The sequence below is a fragment of the Drosophila novamexicana genome, unplaced genomic scaffold (assembly GCF_003285875.2).
Source record: "Drosophila novamexicana strain 15010-1031.04,08,12 unplaced genomic scaffold, DnovRS2.1 tig00000387-arrow-pilon, whole genome shotgun sequence".
Taxonomy (NCBI): Eukaryota; Metazoa; Arthropoda; class Insecta; order Diptera; family Drosophilidae; genus Drosophila; species Drosophila novamexicana.
The window spans coordinates 882,084-899,582 of record NW_020824800.1 but is presented as its reverse complement, the minus strand read 5'-3'; the positions used below and the strand labels follow the sequence as shown (position 1 = coordinate 899,582).

Below are 17,499 nucleotides of genomic sequence, written 5' to 3'. Positions count from 1 at the left end.
CTACAGACTACAGACTACAGACTACAGACTACAGACTACAGACTACAGACTACAGACTACAGACTACAGACTACAGACTACAGACTACAGACTACAGACTACAGACTACAGACTACAGACTACAGACTACAGACTACAGACTACAGACTACAGACTACAGACTACAGACTACAGACAACAGACTACAGACTACAGACTACAGACTACAGACTACAGACTACAGACTACAGAGCCTGGAGTTATATCGTTTTGCCTGGAGTTATGTCGTTTTGGAACGTCATATCTCCTCCTGGAGTTATGACTACAGACTACAGACTACAGACTAAGACCTACGACTACAGACTACAGACAAAGACTAAAGGACTACAGACTACAGACTACAGACTACAGACTACAGACAGACTACAGACTACAGACTACAGACTACAGACTACAGACTACAGACTACAGACTACAGACTACAGACTACAGACTACAGACTACAGACTACAGACTACAGACTACGACTACAGACTACAGACTACAGACTACAGACTACAGACTACAGACTACAGACTACAGACTACAGAACAGGACTACAGACTACAGACTACAGACTACCGACTACAGACTACAGACTACAGACTACAGACTACAGACTACAGACTAAGACACAGACTACAGACACAGACTACAGACTACAGACTACATACAGACTACAGACTACAGACTACAGACTACAGACTACAGACTACAGACTACAGACTACAGACTACAGACTACAGACTACAGACTACAGACTACAGACTACAGACTACAGACTACAGACTACAGACTACAGACTACAGACTACAGACTACAGACTACAGACTACAGACTACAGACTACAGACTACAGACTACAGACTACAGACTACAGACTACAGACTACAGACTACAGACTACAGACTACAGACTACAGACTACAGACTACAGACTACAGACTACAGACTACAGACTACAGACTACAGACTACAGACTACAGACTACAGACTACAGACTACAGACTACAGACTACAGACTACAGACTACAGACTACAGACTACAGACTACAGACTACAGACTACAGACTACAGACTACAGACTACAGACTACAGACTACAGACTACAGACTACAGACTACAGACTACAGACTACAGACTACAGACTACAGACTACAGACTAGACTACAGACTACAGACTACAGACTACAGACTACAGACTACAGACTACAGACTACAGACTACAGACTACAGACTACAGACTACAGACTACAGACTACAGACTACAGACTACAGACTACAGACTACAGACTACAGACTACAGACTACAGACTACAGACTACAGACTACAGACTACAGACTACAGACTACAGACTACAGACTACAGACTACAGACTACAGACTACAGACTACAGACTACAGACTACAGACTACAGACTACAGACTACAGACTACAGACTACAGACTACAGACTACAACTACAGACTACAGACTACAGACTACAGACTACAGACTACAGACTACAGACTACAGACTACAGACTACAGACTACAGACTACAGACTACAGACTACAGACTACAGACTACAGACTACAGACTACAGACTACAGACTACAGACTACAGACTACAGACTACAGACTACAGACTACAGACTACAGACTACAGACTACAGACTACAGACTACAGACTACAGACTACAGACTACAGACTACAGAGTACAGACTACAGACTACAGACTACAGACTACAGAGCCTGGAGTTATATCGTTTGAACGTCATATCTAGAGACTACAGACTACAGACTACAGACTACAGAGCCTGGAGTTATGTCGTTTTGCCTGGAGTTATGTCGTTTTCATGGCTCTACAAACGACATATCTCCGCGCGGAGATATGACGTTTTAAAACGACATAACTCCGCCGTTGATCATGGCGAGATTATGTCGTTTTGAAACGACATAGCTCCGCTTGATCATCGTTTCTAAACGACATATCGCTACCCGTATTTGGCTCCATTTGCTTATTCAAATGCATAACGACCCTGCTTTATCGACCCCGTGAACAGCTGATTGCGCGACTTATCGAATTGTTTGTGGAGGGGGACTGCGGGCGTCAAACGAATTGATTTGTTGAGAGGGAAGAACGGCGCACAAATTTGTTTAAATTGGTGACAACAATAGGAGCAGCATGTCGAAACCAATTACCTTTGTTACGGGCAATGCCAAAAAGCTGGAGGAACTTATCGCCATACTTGGGCCCAATTTTCCACGCACGATCATCTCGAAGAAAGTGGATCTGCCTGAGCTGCAGGGCGAGATTGAAGATATTGCGTTGAAAAAATGCAAGGAAGCGGCGCGTCAAGTAAACGGACCGGTGCTCATAGAGGATACTAGCCTGTGCTTCAATGCGCTGGAGGGTCTACCGGGTCCGTATATTAAATGGTTTCTGGACAAACTGCAGCCAGAGGGTCTGCATCGACTGCTGAGCGGCTGGGAAGATAAATCTGCACGTGCCGTTTGTACCTTTGCCTATTGTGAAAACGGAGCGGCTGAGCCACGGCTCTTTCAGGGCATTACCGAGGGCGTCATTGTGGAGCCACGTGGTCCGCGCGACTTTGGCTGGTTCGTATAACAGTGTCATACGAGAGAACTTCTACAAGTAATCTGGAGATTTTCTATGCTTACAGGGATCCAGTGTTTCAGCCCAAAGGGTACACACAAACCTATGCGGAACTGCCGAAGTCTGAAAAGAACAAAATCTCGCATCGCTTTAGAGCCTTGGATCTACTGCAGCAGCATTTTGAAAATGAGAAATGCTAATCTGCGAAACGCTCTTGTCTGTTGTTAAACAAAAAAAAGACTACGTACATTTCGTTCTTATTAAATTTGCTAATACATTTATTTAGTTTTAATATTTGTTCAATCATGTCGAGAAAGTGTTAAACCTTAACGCTAAGCAATCACATCTCAGTCGTCCTTCTTACTCTTGGGTTTCTTGACCTTTGCAGCCTCCTTTTTGGCGGCACCGGGCACCGGCTTGTTCCAGTAATACAAGAGTTGCGCGAGAATCACGCCATTGGCGAACGTGGACGCGCAAAACGTGATGATAATCATCTGATCGCCCGTTTCTTGTATAGATGTAAATATGCGTGCCAGAGATCCGGCGAACATCATTATGACCGTGGCCGCTGACAATTGGCCCGTAGAGCCGGCCCTGTAGTTGGTCAGCGCCTGCGAGAGCTTGCCAACAAGTAGAATGGGTATGTTGCAGCTTTGTATGGTGAGCAGCACCTTCATGGTTGTCAAGCCCGAATTAAGGACATACAGTAGAGCAGCATAGGCAACCAGAAATAAGAACGATTGCAGCTTTCGCCCACCAAAGAACAACACAAGCGCTGCGATGGCCACCGTCTGCAGGGCCAGAAAAGTGTTGTCGCCCCAGGAACTGAATGGATATCCGTTCATAAAGTTGTACGACATATGGAATGTAATTGCCAGCAGATCCAGCATAACGCCCAATAGATTAATGCCTTCGCCAGATTTGCTATTGAGAATCTTCAGCACCTGTGGCACTTTCACCAGCACCGAGCCGGCGATGATGCCGATGCCAAGACCCTTGCTCAGCAACGCCTTGAAGCACGGCACTGCAAGAAAGAAAAATAATGACCCCTTGTAACCAGCAGAGCAGTAACTGCGTAACTTACCATCGAGGAAATTGTAATCCAGGAAGTAGTTGTCGTAACACTTCTGGTTCATTAGAAGCAGAGCACCTTTCTTGATAATATCGACCATTTTTGGATTGCTTGGAATTTGTAACTTTCTATGTGCTTGACCGACAAGTGTGTCCAACGATTGTGCCGGCTCTTATCAGGCGGCTACTAGTCTTTGATTGTGTGCTCGTGAATAGATAAAATGAAATTGAAAGCTAAGCAGTACACGTAATAATAAAAACGGCACACCGAAAGCACAAGTTTATTTGGTGTTTTCATTTATTTTTGTAGTTAGTATTTTTTTAACAGCCCCCTAACAGCGGCAAGAAGTTATACATTTGCTTAACAGCTATTTGATAGAATTTGAAATTAGCAGCTGCTGACTGGTTCCATAACATTGAAAATAACAGATTCTTAACATAAAGCGCAATCAGTGATGCGCGATATTTACTGAAATTTGAATATGCTCTTTATTATCATTACCAGTCACTTGCTAATGATTGTTTTAGCAAAATACAGTAGCTACCCTTGATAATAAAATATGCTCCACTGTTTAAACGTTTTCGTTATTTACTGCATTAACTTATTTATTTGCTGATATCGATATAAACGATTTTCCAACAAAAGTATCGCTAAAACGAGTTATCGGCATTATTTAGAATCTATGCCATTTGATTCGTCGTTATAGTTCGCGGTAAGCGTACGTTGAAGTTTAAACATATTGAAAGACAAAATTGAAAATTATTATTTATGAAAATTAACACAAATTTTTGCAAATTATTAAAGACAGAACAATTAATTGATTTTAATTAGATGAACAAAAGTCAACGATAAGACAAAGAAAATACTTCAATCTTAATCAATTGATTTTCTTATCGCAATTATATTATTTACTGATTAATAAAGGGTAATGTTATTATTTCGCAAGGTTAGGTCCGGCAAGAACATGGCAATTAATAGCAAAGATCCACACCGTGCCTACCAAGGGTCATTGTCGCTTGCAGTTCTGATTTGCATGCTTGGTAATGTTGAAACTTTTTGAGAAGGCCTTTACTTGCACCATACTGCGCCTGCGCTCTATACCTGTCAGATGTCATTATTTTCAGCTGCAGTTGCTTATCATAGTCCATCGTAAATTGCATTAGCTTCATTTATATGGCACTCAGTTTCAATTTTACTGCAGTGGCATTCGTTGGAATTGCTCCCGAAAGCGGCGGCCTTATAAAAGTTATATTATAAACCGTCACTGGTAGGCACGCACACACTCACACACACACACACACACACATTTCCTCAAACTACACACGCACACATAGAGAAAATTGAACTCTATTTGTGGGTAAACAATTCATGTGACATTCTCTGTGAGCGTCGATTCGAAATTGCTTTGTCAAAGGTAAGAAACGTCTCTCGTTAAACTTACACATATATTTTGCATTGTCACTCTGTTCAGTTGTTTTTATTGTAATATCGAATTGATTTAAATAGCACACTTTGTGGTTAAAATCAATGGAGCAGCTTTAAACAACAGCGTCTATTATTACGAGCTGGCAACGCTGCATTCGGCACAGCTTTTGCCCTTTGAAATTGTGCTGCAGGATCAGGAACAGAATGCGTCAGTAGAAATGGTCCGCTTTGACAAGGGCAAACTCATCGCCAAGGCGGCGAACCTAACCGCCATCAGCTGGGCGCATGCCGTCAACAGCCAGCAGCTATTGGCCGATGCGCTAAGTGGTAAGCATTTGCGATAACAATAAGCCAGATGTGTTAACCTTCACTTGAACTAACCAATGTTGCGCTCTGAAGGTGAAATTGATATGATTGAGGCGGATATCGTGCTCGGCCAGCTGAATGGAGAGGGAGCAGATTTGCCGGTGATGGCGCATCCGCCAATAACCATATCAGATTTGACGTTGGAGGACTTTTTGCTTCAAATTAGGGCGCACAACGAGCTCCACGAGGGTGCCGAGAAGGGCGTTAAGCTGGACTTCAAATCTATTGAGGTATTTGAGGGTTCGTTGGGCATTCTGGACGAGATCATACCAAAGGTGAGCATGGCCTTACCATATAAAACGTATCGTATGCACTATAATGCGACCACATAGATGGCCTATCCCATTTGGATAAACGCAGACATTATCAGTGGACCAGTGGAGCAGAACAACTCAGTGCCAGTGGATCCGGCACGCTTCTTTGCCGGATGCATGCGCTACAAACAGGCCGTACTCTCGATTGGTTGGACTACCAGATGGGGCGCAAATTACCGAGATGGCGAGTACACCGAGGAGCAGTGCAATGCAATGCTGCAGGCCATCAATGACAACAATGTGACCTCGACCGGGCAGGCCATAACATTTCCCGTGCGTGCCGGCATTGCCGCGAACAGCGCCTCACATTTGCACAAGCTGGTGTCCGCTGTGAATGAAACAAATGAGAGCACTTTGACCATTTGGTCGTCAGACAACGACTACGTAGATGTGGCGCAGCTGCGCAAGCTAATCTTCAGTTTTGGCCTGGATCGTGTCTATTTGGATGTGCCAGAGGAGCTGTCTTCGAGGCTAGATTTGGGCAACACAGGCAATGGTGCTGGCACGTTCAATTCATTGGTTAGCTTCAGCTTCGTCAGCCTGTGCTTCTGGGCCTTTTCCAGCTGGCTTCAGAGCGTATAAACGAACTCTTGCGGTTTTTGTTTTTGTTTTCTTTTTTAATTCAGTTTTATTTACTTTCTTTGTTTTTTGTTTTTTTATGTTTTATGTTACGCGTGTATTCACTGGAGAATGCTCTATGCGTTTAAGCTTTGTATCACTTCATTTGAATGCGAACGCGAATTGGAGCCGCGTTGTATAAAAGCTAACTAAAAAAAATATGCATTAAATTTATATATGTATATAAATATATAATATAAAAATACTTTGGACGTGCGCAGTTTAAATTTATACAAGGGGATTGATAGCTTTGGAGCTAGGATAATCACTTATATACAGTTAAGTTATGCTACTAAAATAGTCAATGACTTTTTGTTTAGGTTATCTTTCACTTTTTGGCACTAATTAATAAATAATCTTATCAATCTCTCTCTATACTCCAGCAGCATGCGTATGTATGTTTGTTGGTGCTGTTTGGTGTGAGGAAACTATATGAGCATGATGGATATTTGTACGAATGGATATGTGTGTTTGTGGAGGGATAGTACGTATTTATACTATGAATGCGGCAACTCGACAAAAGGCAACATCAATCAACTAACTAACATCTGTTGAGTTTTAATGGCGAGACGTGGCGCGGAGTATGTCTTTGGCTCCCCTAAGGCAATATATTGAAAATGCAAGATGCAACGATATATGTATATTAACTAATTATCACATCTGTTGAGCGGCTCTCGATTAGGCGATCTCTAGACGTGTTGCCGCCGCTGCACTCGTCATCGCCATCTTCAATGCCCGAGCTGCGCCTGTAATCTAACAGACGCACGCCCACACGATCGTTTTGGTTGGCAGTCTGGCGGAAAAGCTGCTGCACAGCTGGTGTTGCGCTAGCCGAACTGACGCCGGCGCCAAATGTGGTCAGCGGACGAAGCATCGACGCTTTGGCTTTGGGATCATCGCTATGGCAGAGACGCGTCAACTGGCGCGTTGGATACCAGCACGTACAAATAAGGCCGCCGGCAAGCAGTATGCCCGTAAATATCTGGCCGAGCATTACAATGAGTGGAACCAGACCAATGCTTGCAGCGATTTCCTCGCTGACACGAACACGCTCCTCGGCCCACATAAGTGGTAGCATAATGCGTGGCACGCGCGCATAGAGACTAAAATGGCAAATGGAATAAGCTGGTTAGCGTCTGTCTTGCCATTAAGTGAATGATAAACTTACGCAACGCCCGGCACCGGCTCCATCATATAATTGGCCTGGAAGCCACCACCCACATCCATGGGCACGCCAGCGTTGGGCTCCAATGCCATGAAGAACTCATGCTTCTCCTTTTCCGGCTGTAGGCCATCCAAAGCCTCCAGATAACTGGGGTCGGCCAGATAAAAATGTGGATAGGACATGTAGATGGATGTGTTAAAGTTACAGCGTCCAACATTAATAACACCAGCCGGATTGCATTTGCCGTCCACGCACAGGCAACTGGTGTCCGGATACATAGTGCCATTGTCCACAGCGTGTCTGGTGCCACTGAATTTGTATGCAGTGACACCATGGACGCTGATTGTTTCCGTAAAGTCCAGTGGCACGGCGCGGCACATTTTGGGCATATATAGATAGACGCTGTCATTGGTGCTCAAATTGGGCGGAAAAAATTCACCCATTGAGCCCATAACCTTGCCACAGGCACCATCGAACGCGCCTGTATGCGTCTTATTATTCCACGAATAGATTTGACCCATTTTGCTAATATCATCGGCTCCAGTGAACATGTTGATGTCACCATCAAAGCTGGTGCTTCCATTGCGCGCATACTGATAACCAATCCGATCGTAGGGCACGTCATCCGGACTAATTATTTTGCCCAGCGTCACCAACGAATTGACGAAACCCTTGAATAACCACTCCTCGGCGGTGCGCGTCTCGCTGACCTTCTGCGTGGAGCTCAGCGTGGTCGATGCCATAAATTGAAAAAACGAGTTCAATTGATCAAAACGTCGAGCACCAGCCTATTGGAAAGAATATCGTTAGTGAAACTCTAAATTTGAGCATCTTAATAGTCGAACTTACGTGCGCTACTGTATTGACCGAGGTCACCACATCCTGTAGGGTGCCATTGCTGCCGGCAGCATCAAAAAAGAAATAGGCTTTCTTGCGAAAGGACACCGAAGCATTGTGATTGTGCCACTCGATGTCCACCTTATCAGGTTTCTCCCGAAACCGATAAGGTCCCAGTTGTACAAAATGCGGCTTCTTCGGGGAGCCCTCGTATAAGTCCTCCGGATTAGTCCAGTTGAATAGATAAACATCAAAGTTAAGCGGCAGCGGCGACACTTTCCAGCCCTCAAAAGCTGGCGACGTGGGGCTGAGTGCCATTTCCTGAAATTGTCATTGATCATATGAAAAGCCGTTCAATTATGGTAAATTATAGATTATTGCTTAAATAGAAGACTCAGTAAACTTAAATGTTTAAATTATAAAAAAAAATGTAAATAGCTCTCGTACAACATTTTACTTATATGATAAGAAAATGATGGAAAAATTATACAAACTTGAAAACATTTAGAGTAAGCAACGATTAATCTATAAATTAGACGGAGAGGTCAAGATTACAGAGATGTGTACTTATTGACCCATTTATATGCCTGTTTGGCATTCAACTGGATAAGGTGAGGTCGACTGATATCGCCCCTAAGCCTTTTTTTTCGTAGAGCTAACGTAACTAAATAGGTTCTCCATTGACCAGAAACTGATCTGGATGCGGGACATTTACATATAAGAAAGCGTTTCGTAGGTTAAGCAGGAGATCTACCTTACCCATACGCCCGATCAAAGTGTCTGCCAAAACTGGACACCTGACTTAGTGGCTTATGAATAAGGTTATGATTAATCCATATGTTTGTTAATAATACAACCCGACTGCAGCTACATTCTTAGACTTGTATAAAATATTACAAAAGTGGCGAATTATATTGAGATTTACAATCAGAATCTTGAATTGAGCAACATTGTTGGCTATCTATGCAATTTCCCGATCGCTTAGTCAAATGTCATGTGAGCGTCATGTTATCAGCTTTGCCCGGCGGCCCATCCATCAATGATCCATCACGGCATGTAATCATCGTTTGGTAAGATTCTAGGCGTACGGCACTTGGAATAAATCCGTAGCGGCCATTTTGCAATTTAAGTTTGTGGCTATAATCTATAGCTACAATGTCTTTCTTTCTTTTTTTTTTTATGTATTCAATATTTTCGAGTTCAGGAAATGACTAGCTGATAAAAAGCGATTGGTGTGTTGTGTGTGTGTGCGACAGTGTGACAATGGCACGTTTAAATATGCGCTAGTTTGAATAGTCAGATCGGATCGTTGGACTGCTGGGTTCACTGATATGCAAGTCGGTTAAACAGGTGTTTGGTCAAGGGCTGATTTTATGTGTAACACGTAAAGCCTTTTATGAATGTGGCGTGCAGGAAATGCAGGAAAACAAAAAAAAACACACACACACACAGAGAGAGAAATCAGCAAATAACAAGCGATTCAGGCCTCGTTTCTAATCGCCCAATGGCAGTTAGCACTATTGATAAATGGTTGCTGATAAGATAAAAGTCGTTGTTACGGGAAAAACTGAAATTGTTTGTTTATTCAGAGTAGCGCACGTAAATATTTCTGCTGTTAACATAATTGCAAAATAGATCAGAGACCCGATTAACCACCTTGCAGCTGTTCCAGTGATTCATGTCACAATGAACGTACATATATGATATATCAATCGATATGGGACTAAACTCCAGCTACCAGCTGCTCGAGACTTTCGACTAAGTAGAGCTTAGTCACTTGCCAAATTATAGATCGTAGTGTAATGTGACCATAAAAAACTATCTTATCTGCCTTTTTATTTTGTGAACACCTGCACACTTTCAATTCTTGGTGTCTTTGTGGAAATTGATTCCAATTGATTTGGAATCAGACAACTGGTAAACCCCCCTCCCCAACAGCACACTAATTGTATGCTAATGAGCGAGGTTCACGCTCAGTTGACCTCTCATCGTTTTGGCAAATTGGCTGAAATGGGAGAACATGATTCCCTTATGTCTTGAGATGGAATTTAAGTCAACGAGCAATGACAGATGTAACTAGACAGCAACTGTGTGATTATATAAGAGCTGATAGCAATCAGGCAAGAATCATAAAACCTACCTTGCCGCGCATGCGCGTAAATATGTCAATCCAGTTGCGCAGCAGATAAACTCCAGCGGCTATGCAGCATGCGCCCAAGATGACAATGCCCAGCCGCCAGGCACAGTGACGCGCACGTGATGTCATCTCTAGCTGTTGTTGTTGCTGTTGCGTTTTTCGATGACGATTACTACCAACGTCTCTGGCCTTGCCCGTATTAGAGGCCTTTTCTGTTACTCTTGTTGCGTTTGTAGTTGTGCAGGAAGCTCTGCTCGCTCGTTGTGCGCCTATTCTCTTGCTCTTGCTACGCTGCACTGACGCTAAGCGTTTGTATATTCTCGTCGCCGCAGTCGTTGACGCTGCCTGCACACATACAAAGAGATAAGCCAAAAAAAAAAAAAGAGAATGTTAAAGTACAATACATACACACATATATATGTGTGCTTGGGCGAGCTACGGCTTATCGTTACTGCTATTAAAGGCGTCAAAGGCTCGTCTAGTAATTTGAAGAGCGTTAAAAGAGCGGCACATAAGAGAGGCCGTATCAATATTAAAACGGATCACGAGCCGAAGCTCAGCGATGCGAAGCTATACTGCGTCGTAATTGCAAATATTACAATGTGTTTTACGTTGTGGTATGTGTTGCCCTTATACTTAATAATAAATAAATTTGAGAATTCGAACAGCTCACCAGTAATACACTTGTAGAAAGTTTCAATGTTATTGCTGTTCATGGTTTCAAGTCAGGCTCTAAACCGGTTCGTTTTTTTTCTTTTCTTTTTATTGGAGGTGGGAGTCAAAAGTTGCTATTTTTAGTATGCTGCCGTTAAGGCCTGTTTATGGCGGTGCAATAATATTTAAACATTCCTAGACATACATATGTATGTATGTGCGTTCGTTCGTTATTGATGCACACGCAGCAAGGTTAAATAAACATTGGGAAAAACCAGTTTTTCAATGCTCAGGTTGCTGCACTCTGTTAAATCCCCGCGGTTTACAGAAACGCCCAACGGCGTCTCTCTTTTTTTTGTTTTTTTTTTTTCATCTGATTACTTTACGCGTTATTTACACAGATTATCAATTTTTTTACTTAGCAGAGTGCAAACTCACTTGTGGCAACAGAAAAATAATCACGCGAATTTAACACTTAGTCATGAAAAGGGGTGGAAACTTTGTTGTATCGAGCTGTTGCTGGGCAGGGCAGTTAAATTAAAATTAACGCATAGCATTAACATAATAAATGAATAATTAAAAGAAAAGAAAAACAAAATAGATTTGATTATTACTTGCACAGGATTCCTTGCGTTGTTGTGCGCATCACTTCCGCAACCTGTTGACATGTTATGCGGTTTGGCTATGTTTATATGCCTTAGTTGTTGTTCTTGTTGTTCTATTATCCACCTATAAATAGACCAAGCCACAGTGCAATGTGCCAAAATGAACATACACACATACATACATATGTATGTATATTGCCCGAGTCCGTATCTGTATTTGTTGTTTGCTTAATCTGCAAACTCACTAACGATGCGTCACAATTTGGTTAGCGAAACGCAACTTCAATCAAATGACATAAACAACAACAAACAGCCGCATTTGTATATTTTTTAAATGTCTTAAAAACGATATTAACAGGAACGATGGTTGAGCCAGCGCTTTACAAATAACTCTCTTGCGCCCGCGCCTTGTACTCTCTGATGAGCACGCTCTCTCTCACACACACACACTCTCACACACTAACTGGCTCTCAGCAACAACGAATTAGTATATGCGTAGGGTTTTTTTCTTACGTTTTAGCTCTTAGACGGTTGTATTATTTTCTGCGTCTGCGACTTTGTTTAACACTTTTTGCACTTGTCACTTCTACTGCTTCTTCCTATGCTTCGTAGCGCATGCCATTTTTCAATCGCACACTTTGTTTTCGTTTTCAAATACTTTTCAATTGGTATTAATTTTCTTTACACGAATATAAATATTCATTGCGACAGTATCATACGAAACGTTTCTTTAAATGCGCTTTCTGATTTTACTGCATTTGTGTTTGTATTGCGGCGTCTATTTCTTGCATACTTTTGTCTCACTCACACGCATTAGTTTTAATCAGTAGACAACGACGCGCCGTTAACTTGATCTTGAACTCGGCCAAATAGCCACGCGACGTTAGATCTTCGTGTCTGAGCGGCACTGCGCCTGTTCTGCGACTGAAACTATTTTTTGTTTTCAAAGTCCCACCAAGCAGCAATTATACATTTTTCATTAAAAGCAAGCAGGAATGCTTTGATAATCAGCTGGTCGACCTTATAATACCCTACAAATATGGATATGTCTAATAAATATAACTAGAGCAGTGTGTGCTATTCACAATATTATTGTGCACGGTTATGTGATTAAACGGTAAAAAGCACTTAAGTATTATATTATCTCCTATCATTTCTTCACCACCTCACTTGGTTCTAATCTCTAACTTCCTCATTGGACCCGACGAGCTTACCAATACATGAATACGAATGTCGCAAGTAATGTAGGTAATTGTTATACAAAGTATAACATTCCACAGAACTAATAGATGGCAGGGTATGCAGAGCAGCAATTGAGCGTGCCAGCAGCAACAGAGAGTACGCATGTTCAAGAGCTACCGCTCTCTCACTTATCTCTTTCCATCTTTATCGCTCTCTGGCTGTGCTTGTTGACCATCCATGAAAAAACCGGTTCCATCTCTTTGAAACGGTTATAATACTGTGCATATGCTCACTGTAGATTGTAGATTTAAAACGGTTACAATTCGATTTTATTTAATATTATTAACGAATTATTTATGTCGCCGTTCTTATTGAACGGTATATAATTTAACATTGGAATGTTAACATTTATCAGACCACACACTCTTGTATGTACAGTTTTATATATAAAATGCTTATCAATAAATGAAAAGCAAGTTTAATTTTAGTTTTTTTGATTATTGGGTACAGTTAAGATTTCTAAAATAACAAAAAGTATTACTTGTGTGATACTAATTGGGATCCATAATTAACTTACGATTTTTGTAGGACATTCTATATCAATAGAATGTGGGACTGTGTATCCTTACTGAGTGACCAGTTGAGAGAGAGAGACAGAGAGAGAGAGAGATAGAGAAGGTGCATATATACTCTCATATAAGTGTATATCGCAATATTTAGATATTCCATTTTATTAGCTTCATTTTGAAAGCACCGCAAAATATTCGACGATGCATTACACGCTTATTACTCAGACTTAAGCATAATAAACCCTAGAAATGTATCCTTATCACATAACATTACATTCAAATCAGATGCTCTCAGCTTGCACAATCCCCATCACCCGCCGCCGCCACAAACTGTAGTCCCACGAGTAGTGGTGACCCCTCGACCGCATGGGTCTTGACCTCCATGCTCGCTGCTTGGATGCGAGTTTCCAGATTGGTGATATCGATCTTTCGCATGTAGCGCTTATGCAGAAGGATCTGTCGCGGATACCAAAGCATCAGACCTAGGCCCAATGCCACGGCTATACAACCGCAGACTTTTCCCACGAGCGCAGAGATCGGCAACAGTTTCAGATAGAATTCCAGATCGGATGAAATTCGCAACCGATAGTCCACCCAGCAGAGGGGAAAGAAGGTGCGACGTGACTTGCGGAAGATGCTAGAAGGCGGAAAATCGTTTGGCTATCATTCGCTGTGGGACTCCTCAGCCCTACTTACGATTCTCTACGCGGTTCGACCAGAAGACTGATCATTAGCCGCGCCTTGATGTCCAGCAGTATGCCAGTGCTTGGCTCCAGCATTACGCTCATCTCGTGGCGATCCTTGTCAGGCTTCATGCCTTCCACTGCTTCCGCATAATAGGGATCGGCATTATAGAAATGTGGCGATGAGGCAAACACGGGCACATCGTACCAACAGGAAGATACATTCATCAGGCCGGAGCGCACCTCCCTGCAGCTACCCGTACAATAGCAGCTGTTCTCCGGATTATCAGTGCCTGTAAATTTGATGGAGATTCGATGAGAGTCTTGGGCTATATTAAGAACTCCTACCATTTGCTAAATTCCTGGCGGTGCCCTTGTAGACGTAAGCCTCGATACCCTTAAAGAGCGTGGTGCCCGCATAGTCCAGTTGCATCTCACGGCAAAGATCGGGCAGAAAGTATGAAATTGGCTCGCCCTGGCGCAGCGGAGTGGGATGAAATTCGCCCGTACTGCCCCTCAGCTTGCAATTGGGATAACCAGCCGAAACATTGTCGTAACGCCAGCGTGCTATTTGACCCACTTTGCTAAAGTCCTGCTTGCCAGTATGGACATTATGATGCCCGTAGATCTGGGTGCTGCCGTTGCGCTGGGCGAAACAAAAACAAAGCTAAATAATTGAGCAGCAGGTTAGACGGCTTCCGACAGTGTCTTACCGGATAACCGTAGCCTATACGTTCGTATGGGAAATACAGGTCCGGCATCATGTTATTGGGTATCATTTTGCTCATCTTTATTAAGGGCGTATCGAATCCATTGAAGAGCCAGTCTTCGGCAGGCCTCACGAATGTTGCCTCATTGCCATTCATATTCAGCGCCATCAGCATCAGCGTGCGCAGCATCGGGTTCCAGTTCTGGATTTTGTTGACGATACCAACACTCAGCATATTGGGCGCCACAATGGAGTCCGTGAGATTGCCCGCGCTGGCTGCTTCATCGAAGTAGAAGTGGCTGCGGCGCAGATAGGACACAGTCGAGTTCTCTGGATGCCAGACCACATTCAGCTTCTCCTGTGTCTCGGTGAAGCAGTAGGGACCCAGCTCCTCAAAGCGCGGCTTGACATTCGGATTGTTAAACTGTTCCGAGTTCGTCCAGTTGAAGATGTATACGCTGGCAGTTATGTCCAAGCTGGGCTTCTGCCAGAGATTGCTCAGCATCGAGTTGGGCTTGAGCACCATGAACTGCAGTATATATATGTGGATAACGTGTGTCCATGGATTCACATGTCTCCGGCCAACTTACCCACTCCAGGGCGCGCCGTTGTATGCGCTCCAAGTTCAGAACAGAGATTAGACCCAAGGAGGCGAGCAGCAGACCCACCAGACTGGTAAGGGCAATGCGATTTTTTCCGATCATATCATTCAGAGCACGCAGGTTGGCAGTGCAATAAGTCTAGAATTTACTAGCGTACTCCGTATTTAATTCGTTCAGTTATAAAACGTAAAAGTTAACTGGTTCTGCAATCGATACATATAAGCAAATAAATAATATTGTGCACAATTTCTTAGTTGTTCATTTTAAATCAATAGCAATTATCATCCGCATGCAAGCCATTTAATGCTCTAAGTTATTCAAGTTGCCGGCATAAATCATTTTCAGTTTATATGATTCTGTTCAGTTTCAGATATTCATAATAACTGCTAAACATTCTCTGGCAAGCCTTTTTAATTGCTTCCCTTTTTTATGACCCGAGTGGGTTTACAATGTACGTAACAAACATGCTGCTGGGACACGCTTAGGCCGTATCACCACGCCCCCCTGTCCGGCTGCCCTCCGGTATGAGGCCGCCGACTGGGCAAGCTACAAAAGCAACTGATCTCAAATGTAATTGTTTGTATAAATATTTCCCGTATTTACATAATAAAGCTGAATATCGACTTGGCACTTACAGAGTTTTACAGGTTGGTAAAAGTTCACATTTTCTTTTGCTTTCCAGCCCGATAATCTGATAAGCATCTTTGATAAGAATCTGAGGCAATCGAAATATCAAAGTTTTACGAATTTCCATAATGAAAAATCGTTTTAGGCACTTGTTATTCGTATTCGAAAGCAATCTTTTCTTGAATTTTTGAACAGTTTCATATTACAGGGTATATGGCGACTTACCCCGCTAATTATCTATTGAAGAAATTTTGGTTGGTTCGTCACGAAAATATGAATCACGTTTTCTTTTCTTGACACAATCGCAAGGTATTCCCAATTGTCTTTAATTGAACGTCTGGCTGGCCGAGACCAATCTCAAAGGTTCAGAAGGGTTATCGTGGTACAGACTTTGATGGCACACACTGTTCTCACTGATAAGGCCAAAATACCATTGACTTGGAGACTTTCATGATTTTGTATTTTGTATTTTTTATTTGAAACCGTAGAAGAGCACTGGATCAGCAGATTTTCCGGATCTCGAGCGTGCGTTCAACGATGCGCTTTAAACGCCGACTTGATAACGACTGACGACTTAAAGGAGCATGTTCCTCTATATTAGTACTTAACAAACAGACAAACAGTAAAATTAAAAGAAAGAAAACTCAGAATGATTATGCAGCGTGGCGAAGTAAGCGCAGGCAGGCCACAAGTCTACAGTTGATACTGTCACCTAACAAACTTAATTGATGCACTGAGCAAAATAAGGTTTGCATACTTTCGGCGGAATCATTAAACGAAATGTTTCGAATGGATCGAGCCCAGTGGCCCACATCTGCGGCCCGACAATGTAATCAGTTCAACTTGGTTGGTAGCACTTTCGCTTTCTTCCATATATACATATATATATATATATATAGGGGATCGGTCAATGGCTTCGGAGTTGGGCACACCAACAAAAATTTGAGCAGTGTACTGACCATTCAGCTTCAATTTAAATGTTTGTACTTAGTGGCATTTTATAGCAGTTGGCTTGGTTCAACAGCTCCATAATCTCGGCAAGGGTTATCTTTTAACGATTTAGTGGCCCAGAGCAGGCCAGAGACGACCCCTTCCCCGAAATGGTAGCAGCACCCGTCACTTGCTACTCGCCACTCGCACCGCTCAGCTCCAGTCAGTCGTTATCGCCTCAACTCTAACCTCCGGCAACTGGGCAATGGAGCAACTGCACCAACACCAAATTAACAAGTTTTTGTGTTTTCCAACATTTCGTGCGTTCGCATGTTCTGGCCCCTGCACTGATAAGGGCCACGTTCCAATCACTTGAACGCAATGCCCG

At 42.8% G+C, this 17,499-nt stretch overlaps 4 protein-coding genes across 5 annotated transcripts; 2 read left to right on the top strand and 2 right to left on the bottom strand.

Moving 5' to 3' along the window:
* The first annotated feature begins 2,102 nt into the window (after nt 1–2,102).
* LOC115760082 (inosine triphosphate pyrophosphatase) lies at nt 2,103–2,867 on the top strand. Its single transcript, XM_030701264.1, has 2 exons — nt 2,103–2,618; nt 2,684–2,867. The coding sequence occupies exons 1-2, from the start codon at nt 2,185–2,187 to the stop codon at nt 2,814–2,816; spliced, it is 567 nt and encodes a 188-aa protein (XP_030557124.1). The 5' UTR covers nt 2,103–2,184; the 3' UTR covers nt 2,817–2,867.
* Nucleotides 2,868–2,876: 9 nt separating this feature from the next.
* On the bottom strand, nt 2,877–3,976 carry LOC115760081 (mannose-P-dolichol utilization defect 1 protein homolog). Its single transcript, XM_030701263.1, has 2 exons — nt 3,701–3,976; nt 2,877–3,640 (listed from the first exon to the last, which is right to left on the bottom strand). Exons 1-2 carry the CDS (start codon nt 3,786–3,788, stop codon nt 2,964–2,966), a joined length of 765 nt encoding a protein of 254 aa, XP_030557123.1. The 5' UTR covers nt 3,789–3,976; the 3' UTR covers nt 2,877–2,963.
* Nucleotides 3,977–4,608: 632 nt separating this feature from the next.
* On the top strand, nt 4,609–6,586 carry LOC115759709 (protein FAM151B). 2 transcript variants are annotated; one of them, XM_030700708.1, is made up of 4 exons: nt 4,609–4,728; nt 5,195–5,440; nt 5,513–5,754; nt 5,812–6,586. In XM_030700708.1, the coding sequence occupies exons 1-4, from the start codon at nt 4,617–4,619 to the stop codon at nt 6,373–6,375; spliced, it is 1,164 nt and encodes a 387-aa protein (XP_030556568.1). In that variant the 5' UTR covers nt 4,609–4,616; the 3' UTR covers nt 6,376–6,586. The 2 variants fall into 2 exon arrangements, with proteins under 2 accessions (XP_030556568.1, XP_030556569.1); XM_030700709.1 differs by having other exon boundaries at nt 4,615–5,102; nt 5,812–6,583.
* Nucleotides 6,587–6,713: 127 nt separating this feature from the next.
* Nucleotides 6,714–16,275, bottom strand: LOC115759950. Its single transcript, XM_030701092.1, has 10 exons — nt 15,543–16,275; nt 14,957–15,481; nt 14,592–14,889; nt 14,257–14,536; nt 13,856–14,197; nt 11,819–11,933; nt 10,554–10,895; nt 8,426–8,734; nt 7,580–8,364; nt 6,714–7,514 (listed from the first exon to the last, which is right to left on the bottom strand). The coding sequence occupies exons 1-10, from the start codon at nt 15,654–15,656 to the stop codon at nt 7,055–7,057; spliced, it is 3,570 nt and encodes a 1,189-aa protein (XP_030556952.1). The 5' UTR covers nt 15,657–16,275; the 3' UTR covers nt 6,714–7,054.
* Nucleotides 16,276–17,499: the final 1,224 nt, after the last annotated feature.